Source organism: Papilio xuthus, unplaced genomic scaffold (assembly GCF_000836235.2).
Source record: "Papilio xuthus unplaced genomic scaffold, Pxut_1.1 DF826933.1, whole genome shotgun sequence".
NCBI lineage: Eukaryota > Metazoa > Arthropoda > Insecta > Lepidoptera > Papilionidae > Papilio > Papilio xuthus.
This window is the reverse complement of record NW_013531716.1, coordinates 3,013,496-3,030,238: the sequence shown is the minus strand read 5'-3', so window position 1 is coordinate 3,030,238 and position 16,743 is coordinate 3,013,496. Positions and strand designations below refer to the sequence as shown.

The 16,743-nt window shown below is 38.3% G+C and overlaps 1 protein-coding gene across 1 annotated transcript in view; it reads right to left on the bottom strand.

Moving 5' to 3' along the window:
• The window catches only part of sev (receptor protein-tyrosine kinase sevenless), a 31,107-nt gene that overhangs the window by 4,372 nt on the left and 9,992 nt on the right, over window positions 1–16,743 (bottom strand). Inside the window, exons 3-28 of the mRNA XM_013317947.1 lie at window positions 9,373–9,432; window positions 9,206–9,296; window positions 8,637–8,857; window positions 8,084–8,332; window positions 7,744–7,891; window positions 7,347–7,466; window positions 6,939–7,269; window positions 6,461–6,670; window positions 5,862–6,263; window positions 5,696–5,790; window positions 5,479–5,617; window positions 5,156–5,357; window positions 4,599–4,788; window positions 4,332–4,450; window positions 3,989–4,184; window positions 3,738–3,904; window positions 3,432–3,622; window positions 3,092–3,329; window positions 2,712–2,981; window positions 2,258–2,463; window positions 1,322–2,148; window positions 1,109–1,243; window positions 754–988; window positions 458–530; window positions 295–415; window positions 33–168 (exon numbers count right to left, since the gene is read on the bottom strand). Of these exons, the coding sequence (XP_013173401.1) occupies window positions 33–168; window positions 295–415; window positions 458–530; window positions 754–988; window positions 1,109–1,243; window positions 1,322–2,148; window positions 2,258–2,463; window positions 2,712–2,981; window positions 3,092–3,329; window positions 3,432–3,622; window positions 3,738–3,904; window positions 3,989–4,184; window positions 4,332–4,450; window positions 4,599–4,788; window positions 5,156–5,357; window positions 5,479–5,617; window positions 5,696–5,790; window positions 5,862–6,263; window positions 6,461–6,670; window positions 6,939–7,269; window positions 7,347–7,466; window positions 7,744–7,891; window positions 8,084–8,332; window positions 8,637–8,857; window positions 9,206–9,296; window positions 9,373–9,432 (5,372 nt within the window). The remainder of the gene's footprint in view (window positions 1–32; window positions 169–294; window positions 416–457; window positions 531–753; window positions 989–1,108; window positions 1,244–1,321; window positions 2,149–2,257; window positions 2,464–2,711; window positions 2,982–3,091; window positions 3,330–3,431; window positions 3,623–3,737; window positions 3,905–3,988; window positions 4,185–4,331; window positions 4,451–4,598; window positions 4,789–5,155; window positions 5,358–5,478; window positions 5,618–5,695; window positions 5,791–5,861; window positions 6,264–6,460; window positions 6,671–6,938; window positions 7,270–7,346; window positions 7,467–7,743; window positions 7,892–8,083; window positions 8,333–8,636; window positions 8,858–9,205; window positions 9,297–9,372; window positions 9,433–16,743) is intronic.

Genomic DNA, 16,743 nt, shown 5'->3' with positions numbered 1-16,743 from the left:
GCTTTCCTGTGTTATTTATATATCTAACTTACATATGTTGTGGTCTTCCCCAAACACGGTATTCTGTAACCGGATAACCTTTGGGGTCGGGTTCGGTCCACCAGGCGCGGAGCACCTTGTCGCCCACTGCCTGCACACGTAAAGGACCCGGCGGACCCGGCACGTCGCCTGGTTGGAACGAACAGTAATTAATATAAACAAAACTGCATCAATAGCTTCTGAATACGATATTCAATTTCAAAACGAAACAAAAAACAAACAAAGAATTATTAAGTAATATGATTCAAACATTACCCAGTGTTTCATAAGTGAAAAGGTCTTCGTTGGGCCAGTAGAAGTACGGCGCTTGCGGCACGTACTGTAGGCGCAGACGGAAGCGGTATCGGGTGCGCGGCCGCAGACCCCCCGCCCGCCACTCGCCCCCCGCCGCGCCCACACCGCCCTCCGCCGCGCCCACACCGCCCCCCGCGACCCTCTCGCACGTCCGCCACGCGCCCTTAGGCATTGCCTCGCTGTACTCCACACTGTAACTACAATCACATATCCTTTATTACGAACTGCCTCAGCACTCTTTTCTTTTTACTTAAACAGTCGCATAGTTTAGATTCTTCATATTATATCTACCCTAAGGGATTTCTTAGGTATCACTGAACAACTGTGTGTGGCAGTTAGTAAGCATTTTATAATATTAAGATTTTTGAGTTAATAATACAATCTGAAAGTAGAATTAGTATAAAATATGTTAATACTAACTGGTGCAAATTGTACGAAGTGGGAGGTGTCCAGACGACGCGCATGGCGTAGGCGGTGGTGTTGCGCAGGGCGAGAGGTGCGGGCAGCGGGTAGGTGCGCAGGCGCAATGCGGGCGAGTCTCCGGCGCGGCTGCTGTGCGCTGAGCGCGCGCGCACCCACACGCTGTACCGCGTGTCTGGACTCAGCCGCGTCATGTTTGCACTACCGCCCTCAGACACCTCGAATGTATTGTGTTCTGAAAAAAAACGAAGCAACAATTTGTTGTTTCAATGTTTGACTGAAAGAACTATTTCATAATGAGAATGAGAATTATGCTTTTTCTTAATATATTATCGTATATTTAAAGTAATGTTACCTTTTAATGGCAACGAGGAAGAGTCATCCGTGCCCCAATGCAGTTCGTACCAAAGTCCCGGGTCCGGGGTCCATGTGACTCGTGCCAGCACCGGGCTCAACACGGTCGCCTTTACGTCCTTCGGAGCTGTCGGGGCTGACATAAAAAAAACTGTTTTTTAAACTATACTAAAATATAAATGTGTGTAATTTCAAAAAAAAATTAAATTCTCACCTTCCGCAGCAGTTTGTAAGACCATAGGGGTTCCAACAATAGGCGCGACTTCGTGTAACTTTGCGTAGTAATTCGTAGCTTCCAACATCACCGTGTAATTTGTAAAAGGATTTAATTCGTTCAGAATTACTTCAGAGCTTGTGGTCATCTTATAAGAACATGTCTTCTTGTCGCAAACTGTCGGCTTGTTTGACGTTTTCAAACGATAATAAACGGTATATTCGACTGCTGCCATTTCATAATTATACTGATGGCAGTATTTTGGTTTGCCAACTTTAGGCATCTGCAGCGTCAGACTATTAGCTGAGTTTGAAATGACAGTTGGATGCAAGTTATGCGCTTTCGGGAACAAACACTGTCGAGGCGGGTATGGCTGCGTGGCCGGGTCCAACGTCAGTATCTTATATCCGTAGAACGCTTTCACTTGTTCAATCTCACTCTTCGTCAGTTTGTTCGTGTAGTAAATAGACTTTTCAGTTGAATTAAACCAATAAATATATTTACTATCCACGGTAATCGCCATCGGTGTAAAGCCGTATCTTTTCTTTGAGGCATCCACGACTACCCTACATTTGCACGCCGACATATCGGAAGCAACAATTTGATGCACCCAGGGATCGACCCAGTATAATTCTATGTCGTCTTTCGTCATATCCAGTGTAAAAGTTTTAGCCACTTGAGGATTTTCTGGACAATTACAGTTACTGCGTAAATGTGAAGTTTCGTCGTGATTGGAAAAAAATGTGCGTATTTGTGATCCATTGAGCCTTGATGTCATCAGTGTACCCAGACCGGGATGATTATTTTCTTCGTACCAATACAGTGACCTAAAGGTAATTTATATTATTTAAACTAAACATTTCGAACAAAATTCATGTAAGATTCAGCACAAAATAATATTCCTTTAAAATCGTCATGAACACATTTTCTCCTTACCCGTGTAATGGTGCTATCTGTAAGCTGTAGATGGGTTGTTTCCTAGCAAATACCCTGGTTATCAGCGGCCTCGTGTTGGGGATACCGAGGCTGGCACGGTACACCACGTAGGACTCGGTGGCCGACACCTCATGCTGGCTCCAGTACACCGCGCGCCCCACCCAGTCCGCGCAGATACTCGTTGCAGATGCGTTTATTGATGTTAACTGAAGAAGACAAACGCACATTTGAAACAGAAGAAAACAGCCATTACTATTGGAGTAGACAAGATTTCAGTATTCTTCTTATGTGCTATTTCCCATTATTTTTAGTCTTCTCTCCGTCCCTTTCCTTTTTAGGCGTAAATATGAGGCGGTGGTCATGTAATATGAGGTTATTTTTTTTTTCTTATCAAAGTCCTATTCATGGTAAAAGATGCGTTTCTAACAGTAATAGCAATAGATTAGATATTTACCTTATAGTGTCCGCTACCATTAATTCTCGATGAGAATATTTCCTCAAGGTTGTTCACCCAGTACACGACATTTTCCTCAGTGGAGACAACGAAGTCGACCGGCTTGCCCATGCTCTTTGGTATGATCTCACTCTCGCCGGAGTCCAAATCGAAGATCTTAATCGATTCTTGTGATGACAGCATCACTTTCGGTATTGGATTTATTTCATCGGACGGTGCTGATATTATTTGAGAAAATTCACCGTAACCAGCGTCTGTGTATGCTCTAACCTAGTGAACAAAAATATAATTGACTAGTTATTCGAACTTTTAGTGCATAAAATTAAAAACACGTAAAAAATGAAGTGTTTATTTCAGACGTAAAAGTATGCTTGACTTACCCGGAAAAAATAAATAGAATTTGGCATGAGATCCCTGAGCATGATTTGCGTATGCATCGGCGGCAGCATGGCGGCAGGGCACGCCGAGGATTTGGGGGCTGGGGAAGTGGCGAGCGCGCTGGGAGCAGAGGAGTTGACGGCGGCCGGCTGCGACCAGCATTGCACCTCGTACTGCCGGATGACACCGTTGGAGCGCGACGGTGCTTTCCAGCGGAACACCGCGGTCAAAGGTCCCCCACTGAAAACATTTACTAAGCTTAGTATGTTCAGGATGGAAGGGTTAATTATAAACTAGTCCGCACTAATTTCCATTCGTGCAGTAAGATTGTTTGTTTCTGACCTGTGTGCGGGCTGCACGTATAGCGCGGGTGCGGTGGGTGGCGCGGGTGCGGCAGGAGGCGAGCGAGCACGCGCACGCGCAGCTACGCCCCCGCCCCAGTGCGTGTAGGCACGTACTGTCACCTCCGCCGCGCTGTACGGCCGTGGACACCGCTCCCCGAGCACCTCCACCCACGGCACCTCCACTGTCCTCTGTTATAACAAACATAAATAAAGATAAATAATAAAATAGGAATAAGGAAAAGTAAGGATGACTTAACATTTAATAACACAATAGGAGGAACAAGTAAGTAATCAATTTCTTTACCTCAATCTTGAACTGTCCCTCGAACTGGAGGCTGACGTCGTAAAAGACTTTCGCATGCTGCAAGTTGACGCGGCGCGCCGGCGCCCACGTCACGTTGAACCGCTCCCACGAACCCACGATGGCTATCGATGATGCGTTTATCGTCTCCGGTATTGCTATTATGTATTCTGTAATGAAATTTAACTTGTTATATACATGGTTAAGTTTCATAAGATATTTTTATCAGATAAACATGAGCTCAAGGGTCGTACCGCTTTGTGCATGTATGGTTGGATCTCTGACAGCGATGACATGGACTCTGGGCATGAGTTCGGCAGTGTAGCGGCCCGCCAGGTCTGATACCACTGCACGCGCCGCATCCGCCACCCACACAAGACGCCCGCTAAAATAACAAAGCGGACCCAGCGTCGCTGTACCCGACAGCCGCGACACCAACGAACCTGACACCTAATAAACACAAGACTTAAGTTCAATGTCATAGTTAAATGAAAATATGTCCTGTAAGATATAGAAGACCAACTAGTACTCTTGTCACCAGATGATAGCAGACAATTATACTTAATTGTAAGGAACAAGTCAAACAAGTACACACACCTCACTAATTCCAGTAGATATTTTGTCAGCGGTCGGCGCTCGATGCAGCTCCGAACCGTCGTAGCTTCGCACCAACCAATACAGCCATTTCTTTTCCAAATCCGCTGTGAGGCCCATTACTACAAACCAAGGAAATTTTATTGTAGGTACAGGAATTTGTCTGTTGATGTCCCAATCTAAGTTAAGAGAAGAATTTCTAAAGAGGAAGGAATTAATAACAAAAGATCAAATCTTTTAAAATAAAAGGATACTTCATAACTTAGTTACCTTGTTTCCCACTAAACAATTGGGCAGGATAATAAATGATCTTGTTCTCTCCGTTGAGACGCGCGGCCTCGACAGCATGTCCTGTGCTCCAGTAGATGTAGGCAGCTAAAGAGTCGATGGTCAGTTCTTTGGCCACCGTCACAATAGGCACCGGCTCGCGACCACTGCCGTCGAAGTTGCCGCGACTTATCTATGTTTATCATATGTTCATATTTTTAGTCAACTTACTATCAAAAAAAGTCGACATGTAAGGATATATTTTCTGTCTATAGAAAAAAATCTTGCATAAACTGGATAACAACTAAATGCGACAGTTAAAGGTAAAGCTGGCTCCTATTGAAGACGAGGAGTATATTTCATTCAGTATTTTAGACTAGCTGTCGCCCGCGACTCCTTGCCCACGGAATAAGGCAAAAACTTAATCACTAGCATATGTGTTCTTCAAGATTATGTTCTACATCTATGTCAAATTTCAGCATTCCTACCTTCGTCCCTTCAAACAAATGTCCATCCATCCAAACATTAGCATTTATAATATTAGTAAGAAATGTACTCACTAGTTGCTGCTTGGGATTAGACCAGTATATCTTATGTCCCACCCAGTCAACAGCGAGGCTGGCGACGTTGTCAAGGGCGGGCAGCAGACCACGCTCTTTAGATGTGCAGTTGTACCACATCACGGTAGACGCATTGGTTACCAAATAGACAACATCACGGTACCACGATATGTCTGTTATGTACAAGTTCTTCAAGTGGCCACTGAAAATTACAATACAGAGATTTTAACCACATCAATTGGTTTGGTTAACCTTCACAAAAACTTAAGACAATTTGAGGACAACGTGAGAAAATCTAATTGTAATTTTAATGTTGATGATACCTGTGAATCAAGGTTTTCAAGTTGTCACCAGTCAAGTCAGTCTGCAGTAGACCATCAGGTCCTGACCATAGTAAGGTGCTGTGCAATGTCGTAGGGTTAGAGGCTAGAGTTTTCCCAATGAATTCTGATGACCACGGTCCTGAAATAAAATGACAATTATTGATGACTGACAATTAATAAAATTATAAAAATATTTTACCAAAAAAATGATAAATACCTGATCCCGACTCTGTCTCTGCCGCTACTTTTATAACGTATTCTGTGTCTTGCTTTAAATTTTTTACCACACAAATGGATTCATTTATATTTTTACTGCAAAAATGAAAATTGTCATTAGAATAATGTAACTAAATGTTTTAATAAATTCATATTATAGAACTTACATGTCAATAGTCTCCCCTGTATCCATATGTGTCAATTGTAAATGAAATGTCCACTGCTGCCAGGCACCGTTGCCCTGATGACCCAGTAGATGAGGCGGAGACCAGGACACCTTCGAGCGGTCAATGCCCATCACACTCTGCACACCTAACGGTGGGTTGACAGGTACTGGGATTGGCTGACAGCTCCTCAGCGCCACGAGCACTTGACTAGTCGCTACTAATTTAGTATTGAATGCCAGAGGATACTCGTTGTGGAAGTAGCTGTCACTCTTCGCGTGGTATTCCTCTATCAACATCTCCCTGCCGTTCGTCCAGTAGAACAGACCACTGGCGTACGCTATCGACCTCACGGATGAGAACATCGGAGTCTGCGTGTTAGGCCTGAAGTCTGATACATCGCGCCTACGACAAATATATCACATTAAACCAACGGATTATACTTTTGTAGTCGGCCTTATATTATTAAAATTCTTTTAATAGATCAAAACTTAAAGTCAACCTTTATTGCAGTTCGCAGTGAATACGCCGTTGTCATCTACCATAATATATCAAGATCTATGGACTCCATTTTATAGTTTGATAAAAACACGTATACGAACCCATCTAATGAAACTGCTAGTACTGTATTCCGTCTGAGGTGTGCTACAAGCAGCCTGAAGTCGGCGTGGTCGACTGTAAAAGATCCGAGATGTGCGTCCTTGACTATGCACTTGAGTGTAGCGTTGTGAGGCACGCCGTTAGATATATTAGCCAGGTCTAAACGGTATAGACCCCCGTGTTCCACACCACGTAGCGCCCAGAACAAATACCTAAATAATTACCAAAACGTTTTATAAACAAGCAACAAATTTAAATGAATTGACAATTTTTTTGAGATTAATTGTGGGTAGAATTAAAAACATTAACTGTAATCGTGTCTAATCAACTAATTACACTTATTCTATGGAATACAGACATGATATTTTACAGGTATATAAAGGGCAAAAATGTGTTTTATTACAAAACTGAAACTTTTTAAAATCATTTATCGTAAAAAAGTAATTTCACTTAGATATATAATTAATTCATATTGCTTACCCGTTATATGCATCCACTTCAAAATGAATCGGCCTTGAGTTGAACCCTGACAATGCTACTATTTGATTTCTTCCTTCAAAATCACATCTAATTATTTCCCAAGTAGAATACAATGATGTATTAGATAAACTGCCATCTCTTGCATAATGTACTTCTCCAAGAATATATAAATGTCGATTCAACCAATCCACGGACAGATCTAAAGGTTTGTACGTATTCTTCGGAGTGATGATGGCGTGAGAGACGCTTCTTTTAGATAACGAATTGCGATACACATAACCGCTGGATACGGAAACGAAAAGCGAGTCGCTGGAAATATCTAATCCGACACCTGAAGAAATAAATTAAAATAAAGACATCTACTTTACGAAATACAAAAAATATCCAGAGATCTTTAATTTAACGTACCCGTAATAGTTTCATTGGTAGTGTACAACTCAATGGGATCTGCGAGTATGTCATTTGCGGGAGCAGCTAAAATATTACGTTCCCCGCCTAATATAAGTATAGGTTGTTGACTTGGAACAGCTGAAAATAATACACTGATTAAAAGCATCGACCAAAAATAGTATCTTATATCTTATTTATTGTAATTTAAAATTATATTTAAGGTATATTTAACAGTATGATGGCTGCGCTCAGTAGCTGGCGACATGAAGGCAATCGGGCTGACATAGCCCAAGACCAAACGCAGAGCCCAAGATCGAGCGAACTGGCAGCGCATTGTGGACGCCATCTGCCCACTACGGGGACATAGGACTTTAAGTCAAGTGAAGTAATAGTATGATTAATAAGTCAGTCTTACATTTGGGTAGAGGAGGTGTAGAAATTCTGACATAAGCGCGGGGTCCCTCGCCGACCGCGTTGCGCATTGACACAGATACCTCGTACTCGCGCGCTGGGGCCAGGTTTTGAAACATGTAGAACAATGTCTTGTTCGACGCCGGCATGTCCTAAAGCACAAACATACTGAAACATGTGTCTCTTGTAATATTTTTCCTATTTTTCTCTAGAGTTAGTACACGACCACTGTCCATTTAAACATACTCTAAAGGAGACTTTAGTGACCAATTAACTGTTGTTAATTGTAATATTAACTGCTCTATAATTTTATTTTTCTACCAAACCAAATTCTGAATATTTACCTCTAACGCATCATTAGTGTTGGGCTGTGTGTCGGCAAGTCGCAGCACGTACGAGATGAGGGGTCCGTTAGGGAAGGGTCCGGGCTGCCACGAGATTGCGACGCGGCTGGGGTCGGGCGCGGCGGCGCGCAGGGCGGCGGGCGGCGAGGCAGGCTTGCCACTCTCCAGCGTAGATATGACCACAGAGGGCGCCGAGTACACCGGCTCTCCACTGCTCACCCGACCAGAGAGGAAGATAGCTACGCGAAACTGTAGATAAAAATTATTTTGTGAAAAGTTTTTTATTTTACTAGTATTTACATTATTAAATGAAACAAGGTCGAACGATATCCCTATGACACCTTGGAGAGTATGAATCAAAGTTACTTTCAGAAGTCGTCGAGTCGTATAGGCTACAGGAAGCCTTTTTGGACTTATTTCTATTGGATAACATGGCTTCAAAACCATTGTAAATGTAAAGACACTTCAAACAAAAGATTTTTTTTTTAAATACGGTGTTTATTTAAAAATATTTCTTGACACTTTCCATACTTGTCAATTTAATCAGACTTACTCTGTATTTAGTGTAGGGACGCAGATTATCAACATGTATGATAGAGCGATCAGCGTGACTCGCGTTGGAGTAGTACTGCCATGTGCCAGGCAATTCCTCGTAACGCCACTGCAGCAGGTGACTGAGGTTGGCCACACCGGGCGCTTCCCATACCAGAGAAAGCGACCGTGCTGTCAGACTGTCCGCTACTAATGCAGGAGCGCTTGGTGTACCAATCAGCTCTACAAAATATATAAATTTATACCTAATTAAACTTGTTAATTTATATTGTATAAACAAAAATAAAAACTAACAATTGGCTATTGGGAATAAAGTCTCTGTATAAAACATATCGTCATCTCTGTCATTATCTTTGACAAAGTAGAGATCAAAATATGTTTTAAACTTAAAAAAAAAATTGCTGTTAGCAACACACGGTAAGTCAAATTAAGAAGACGAATTATAGTGGCTTAATGTTATGTTTTCCTTATTTACATTTCTTAAAATAAGCTATAGTTTAAATATTTAGATAAATAAATAAATTAATTTATAAAGAAAATAAGAGTCATTAAAATATTAAAAGATCTAACCTCTTAACTTTTGAAAGTAAGTATTAAGAGCCTCATTGCAACCCATCACGCAATACAACTCCCGAGAAAATACAGTTTCCGATGTCACGTTCTGTAAACGAGAAAATTCATTAACACATATATTATTCAAACATAAATTATACTTGACACAATGCTTTTAAACTTACGCAAACATTCTGGCACGAATTTTTTAATCCCAATTGCCATAAACTGCATCCCAGTCGACACTGAAAAATAAAAGATATTTCAAAAAAGAATGTTTTTTGTAAGAGAAGATTGCCATAGTTGATACCTTTAATTGTCTAAATGATTACCAAACGATTCATGTATGCAATCTATGGAGTCGCAGATGATAGCTAGTTATATACAAAACAACGGGTAATAACTAACAACATAACATACTATAGAACAATTATTTCAGACGTAAAGTGGGTCGATATATCTGTGCACGTTGCTTACGTTTGTTTTATGGTTTTGTAAATCGTTTGCGAGAGTTTGGCGTGTTTACGTCGCACACGTGTTACTCTTGAAGGCAGCTCTAAACATTCACATGCTTGGCATAAGTCTCAAGTGGATCACAACTTTTAACTTCTGTTTCTTTTCAATATTTACATTTTTTTAACTCTGAGACTTAGTTGCATGTATGACTGACTTAAAATCATAAATTACAGGCAAGAAGCATTAAATGTAAGAAGTGAAAGAAATAGTAACTTACTGAAAGCTATACATTAGTTATACTGGTACTATATAGCTTCTGCGCGGATTAAAAAAAAACATAATTAGTAGCTTGTGTTCTTCCAGACTATGTTCTACATGTATGCCAAATTTCATTAAGATCCGTTATCATATCCGTGGATACCTTCAAACAAACATCCATCCGTCTAAACATTCGCATTTATATACGTAAGATTGAATCCTTTTATTCTAACTCTCAATTTTTATATGGGATAAATACAGACGAATTAAAAGCCACATTCTTTTAGAATTCAGTTAGAAAGAAAGTGTACGTTTACGTAGAATGACGTTAGTTGTAACGGAATTCCTCGCTTGGGTGACGACCTTTACGGATAGTGACCGGCAGCCGGAAGACACAGGTGACTTAAGTGCCCTTATAACAAGTGAACTTTATTATATCACTGATACAAATGTGAAAGTACTGGCAATTATTTTAGATAGAAAATTAGTTGATGTTCCAATTTTAAAAATGTTCTCTGTTACCGACGCAATAAATACGATTTTGTGTGTGGATTTAATAACATTATTATGTTTATTAAATCTTACTAATATTATAAATGCGAATGTTTGAATAGATGGATGTTTGTTTCAAGGTATCTCCATAACGGCTGCATAAGTCTCGCTGAAATTTGACATATATGTAGAACATAGTATGGAAGAATTAATATAGGCTTCTAATTAAGTTATTTTTTATATACCACGCGGACGGAGTAGCGTGCGACATCTATAATAGTTATTTATACATAGAAAAATATGATGGGTTTAAAATCGAAAAGATTTTATTGTTTTTGTACAGTACCAATAGGCAAATGGACTTAAATGTTACAAGACCCATATACTTGTAACGGTCATAATAAAATCACCCTAAATAAGAAGATATTATCATGCAACACACAAATAGATGTCATAAATTAAATTAGAAACTCGGTGGGCGTTCTTCTCTTCGTTAATTAAGTTATCAACGATGTCGGACGCTGTTTATTACACATTTCAGCATATTAATGCGTGTTTGAATTCATTATTATAATTAGAATTGTATATTTGTCAATGAGTTTATTATTGATAGACACGCATTCATAACATGTTGTATATTTAGTAATATTCTTTGACAAGACGTAATCTTACTAATATTATAAATGCGAATGTTTAGATGGATGGATGTTTGTTTGAAGGCATTTCCGGAACGGCTTAATGGATTTTGATGAAATTTAGCATACATATAGGACCTAGTATAGAAGAGCATATAGGCTACGAATTAAGTTTTTAATTCCGCGCAGACAGAGTAGCGGGCAACAACTGGTATATTTTATAATTATAGTTACACAAGTTAGTAAGATTAGGAATCTAGAAGACGACAAGACAACGATGATTTAAACCTATTTTTTCCTCTGAAAAGGTTCTTAACATCTTTAAGAATGTGATTGTGTGAAATACAGAAAGCATATGATTTGCTACGGACGAAATTCACTGTGTTATAATCCGAAGTGCGCAAAATCCATGTTATTACTAATTACCTAGCACGTCGCATTGTCATTGAGTGAAGTCGCGAGCTAATTGAGTCATCAGTGTACGCGGAACAATTAAAAACGTGGCAACAGGCGCAAACGCTTCGGGATCAGCGTTGGATTTGGTACAATTGTCCGCGTACACGCGTTGTATGGAAGAATTAGGGCAAATCAACGGCATTGTCGACGCATGCGTTTTATAAGTTGTTGTAATTTTTATGTAGTGCTTTCTTTTACGTCTAAGACTATCTCTTAATATTTGACCCGAATTCCAATTTCCATGTTGCATATTTGAACTATTAACTTTGAAGACTTTGGCTCTTCGTTTGAGGAATTGATTGATGGAAATAATAGAAATCAAAGTTTCAAATCGAATGGAAGGGTCAATAACCTAATGGTTAAGGTTGCGGATTTCCGATCACGAGGTCGGGGTTGCGAATCCCGCCATTCGACTATTGTCGTAAACCATATCCTAGCACAAGCATAGAGCTTAGTTGTAATAGTACAAGAAATATTAGTAAATTAACAAAAATCTGCTAAAAAAAGTTTGAAATCATTGGCGGTTGCCAAAAACACGGTTAGTTAAACTGTTACTTGAAGCCTTAAGAGTTATAATTTTGTTTACGTAAGTAGAATCAGTGTAAAAATGTTTAGGTTATCAGCCGCTAACATCGCAAACGTTAATAACAAATGTCTCAAATCTGTCCGCAATATTGTCATATTTATAGCAGTGTGTAATTTAAGTGATGTTTATCTCTAACTTTTGGGTCAAACGATTGCGTCTAAGTTTACTCAATTAGAGTAAAGATAAAATAAATATTTTACATAAACAACAACGACTAAAGAAACATCCATGAAACTAACAGACAAACACACTTTATAGTATGTGTTGTGTGATCTATAGGTACGAAAAACAAAAAAAAAACAATTCAATAACAAACAAACAACGTATCAAATCATTAAAAGAATATAGTTCTTATTCTCTATTGTCGTTTATTTTAAATTATGTTTGTCTGTACAGTGAAATGTCACAACACCACGCCCGAATAACAACCCCCGTACAATTTGTTGGACAGACGGACACATCCCGTTTATGATTTGTGTGAACTTCCTTTTATTTTTTTTATTTTCATTCAATCATTGATATCTTCAATGCAAGGAAGAAAAATCGACACCAAAAGTATTGCCACGTCAATGAAAATGGAAAACTATTCAATAGATTTACTCATTCTTATTTCTAATAAGTAAGCAAGATTATAAATATGTTTATTTTCTTAATGCATGCAATTTTCTTTGAGCCATTTGTTTGTAAGAACTACATTATCTTTTAATTTAAAACAAGGTTATAAAAGAAGAATACTAAAGTTAAGTGTAATACTAGCTGCAGCTCGCGACTCTGTCCGCTCATTTGAAAAAAATAATTAATATATGTTCTTACAGAATATGTTCCACATCAATGCAAATTTCATCAAGATTCGTTAATCCGTTCAGGAAATACCTTCAAACATCCATCCATCTAAACGTTTGCATGTATAAAATTTCTATTCTTGTTCTATTATTTTTTTAATTTAAAAAATGACGTAGACTATAGCCACGCGCTGGTAGTTAATGCCATAAAGAAATATTTAGATTATTTCAACGACTAAGCAAATTAGAGTGTAATTAAGCAGCGTCCTGTCTCGTGCCCTAATAATAAAAAAACAATAGTCAACTCCCTTTCGACTCATTAAAATTGTCGTTTTAGTTAATTGTCGGAGCGATTTCGGAAGTGCCTTCGGAAGTCCAATTGAGGGCGTGCGCCGGACGGAGGGCCTGCCCTACAATCACTCAACTAATATTATTATACTTAAATAAGTCTTCATTTAATTTCTTTGTAAGTCTATAGTTATTCTATACTTGAATGTTAATATCATTCGCATGTGTAGGATCCTATGTTCTTTCTCCTTCCTTCAGTTGTTCCCAAAGAGTAAGTATAGTCTAGTATTGCCGCGAAATTACGCTGGGACCAAAGAGTATAAAATACCTACTTGCATTAAAAATTTGTCTCTATTTTTTCAAAGAGTATGCGCAGGATAGAGAGTTTCTTTAGTGGAAATGAACCGTTTTTATCGAATAGTTTCAATTTAAAAACAGTTGAATCTATAAAAAAGGTTACAAAGATGATTAAAACTCTTAACTGATAAAATATATTTACTAAATAACACTTCCCCAGCAACTGTACAGATTTCCACAAAGCAATTAACCTTTCCGCAAAGATTCACTCATGTCTGATGTCAAAACAGTGAATACTTTCAGATAACGAGTACATTATACAGCTTTTATTTAAATTAATTATAGATAGTGGTATCACGGGTTGTAATATGGCGCCAGAGAGTTACCAGCGTTGACATGTTATTTCCCAGCAGCATTCGTTACTGACCCTCGATAAACTTTGATTATATGTAATTCATGTCGTTAAATGTAAACTCAGAGGATCATCTCATCGCAATGTGAAAGATGCGTGAAATTATTACTTTACCAATTGATAGAAAACATAGTTTAATATAACTAAAGTTTTCTTATATTATGTTTTCCTTTCATATACTAAAACCATAATTGTTTGAGTTTCATTATGTAGTAAAAGGTGCATCAAAGAAAAATGTTACGTTAGGTTCTGTACTTTTGAAAACGTATCTTAATATTTTACTAATATTATAAATGCGAAAGTTTAGATGGATTTGTTTAAAGGTATTTCAAGGACGGCTGTATGGATGTAGAATATAACCTGGAGGATTACATAGGCTATTAATTATTTTTTTAATACCGGGCAGACTGAGTCGAGGGCGACAGCTTGTTATTAAATAATATTTAAATTCGGATATTTTGATATTCAAACTAAACACTGTGGATACATCACGTCAGTGTTGTCACATAATTTTTAATGAAACAGATTGACGCGCACACCGGAACTTTTATATGTTACACCGTTTAAAAAGGGACCGAAAATACGTGTTCAGGTCACGCGCTGGCCCACGCCAACCGCTTGACTCCGGCAATTGGATAATGCTGGGGCAAATTGGGACCCACCGGCGCGTTCCCACTCGGCCCCGATACTCCGCTCAAGGGCCCTTTCGCTCTACAACTTTACTGTTGGCCTCTAGCTGCCACTAAATATATTGCGCCCTTCATCAACAGAGATTTTAACATATTAAACTCCATTATTGTTAACCTTACGTAACGGAAACGTACAAAAAACTAGTATCACAAATAAATAATATTATTTAAAAAAAGACTTTTTAAAAACAAGATTTCATAACGATCTTGTTAATTAAAAGACCTTAAAATTAACCAACACAATTCAAACGAGCTCAATCTCTATGATTTTGTGTCGCTTGAAAATGAGTCTGCTGGCGTCGAAAAACACATTAAAAAAAACATGACATGTCAGTTTCAGCACGAAAACAATATTTCGACTTTTTTGACGTTGAAAAGGCGGCCCTAATCATTCGTAATTTATTTTGAGTTATGGCCACCAGGTCAGATAACTTTGTCCTTCCATACGCAGTATAATTCCTTCCTTCGCCAGACATTACCTCGTTATAGTTGAGACTCGACGATACAAAGCTAATAAAGTGGATAGGATTATTCTATTTTTATCTGTTTATCCGTTGGTTCAATAAATGTACAATAAATCAAAACGTATGAAGTCATGTTTGCGAAGTGAAGGTGTGGAGAGCTTCGGGGGTGAAGTGGAGGAGATAAGGGGGAGGTTCGGGATTGAATGGGCAAAGAGCGGTCGGGGAACGGGATAATGAGGAAATGAGAATTAGCGCGCGTCCACAACGAATGCAGTTCTTTATGAATACAATCTCTCTGTGTCACTCTACATGTATGTAGATACAACTCCAGAACAAATATTCAATTGAATAACTATAAATTTATAGGTAGGTAGAGAATTGTGCCCACAATTAATGTTAACATTTACTTCAACGTTTTTTTATTAAGATGTTTTCGAGAAGGGAAAATATATTTTTTTGAAATAAAAATAACAAACTCTATCATCTCTACTATTCGGAGTTAACTACTTTCTGATAAAGTCAAATAAAAATAAAAATGAAAACATATTGAATACTAAGTTACGTTATAGTCTTTCTTAGTCGTTACCAACCTCACTTTCTCTTATCAAAAAATAGACTGATATAAAAGATGCAAATCATCACTTTAACGACAACGTACTAACTACAGAATAATGATTGTACGTTGCTTCAATACTGCGTAGAAAGGAAGCGCTTGAATTCCTAGCTTTAGCAACCCACTTAGCTATGTTTGGGTGCGGACCAACGTCTGCTCAATTAACATTCATTAATTATTGTGTAAGATATGTTACGCGTCTATTTTTAGAGTCAAAGCTAAATCTAGCTTTTAATAAGACAAAGCACATGTCGTGGGAGTGAGTGCCAATTAAACCATAAGTAATAACAGAAGAAAAGCAAACGTTGTATAAATGGTTTAAAAAGAATAATTATAAAAACTATTTTATTATTAGTGCTAACTAAATTATCAGCTAGTAGCTCGAAACTACAGCACCTAGATACAGTAAAAAACTTCGCACATTTTCCTTTACCCATCATTATTAATCCTAATAATGTGTTAATATAACTTAAGCTTGTTTTCGTTTTCGAAACAACTACAAAATATATCTCTATTTAAAAAAAATATCGTTATTATTGGGCAGGTGTTTCGCGGTAACGTAAAGTGCAACTCAAACTCTACTCGTAGTATGCTTTTGCTGTCGCTTTTTTGATAGCGCCTATTATATAAAAATATCTACTTAAATAGCAATTCAGTGTTCGCGCATGCGCAGGCGCAGTTGCGGATGTACATATGAACACTGTATGCAGCACCATATTTGTACCGACACACGCGTTGGCGGCGAAACTGCTTTTTTCCGGGAGGGTGCTACAGGTCAAACTAGTCTAACACCTTAATTTAGGTCAGTACCAAACATTGTGAGAAAATATTTAGTTATACATAATAGTAACTATTTCCCTATATTACAATTTGATTAATGATTAAACTAGCTGTCGCCCGCGACTCCGTCCGCGCGAATAATAAAAAAGCTAATAAGTGTAGAATATGTGTTCTTTCAGACTATGTTCTATATGTATGTCAAATGTAATCAAGATCTAATTAAATCTATCTAAACATTCGCATGTATAATATTAGTAAGAAGTAAAATGACTTTTTAATATAAATTCGTAGCACAAAATTAAATAAGTTATTTTAGTTTTGAGGGACGTTAATTTTTTTTTGTCGTTT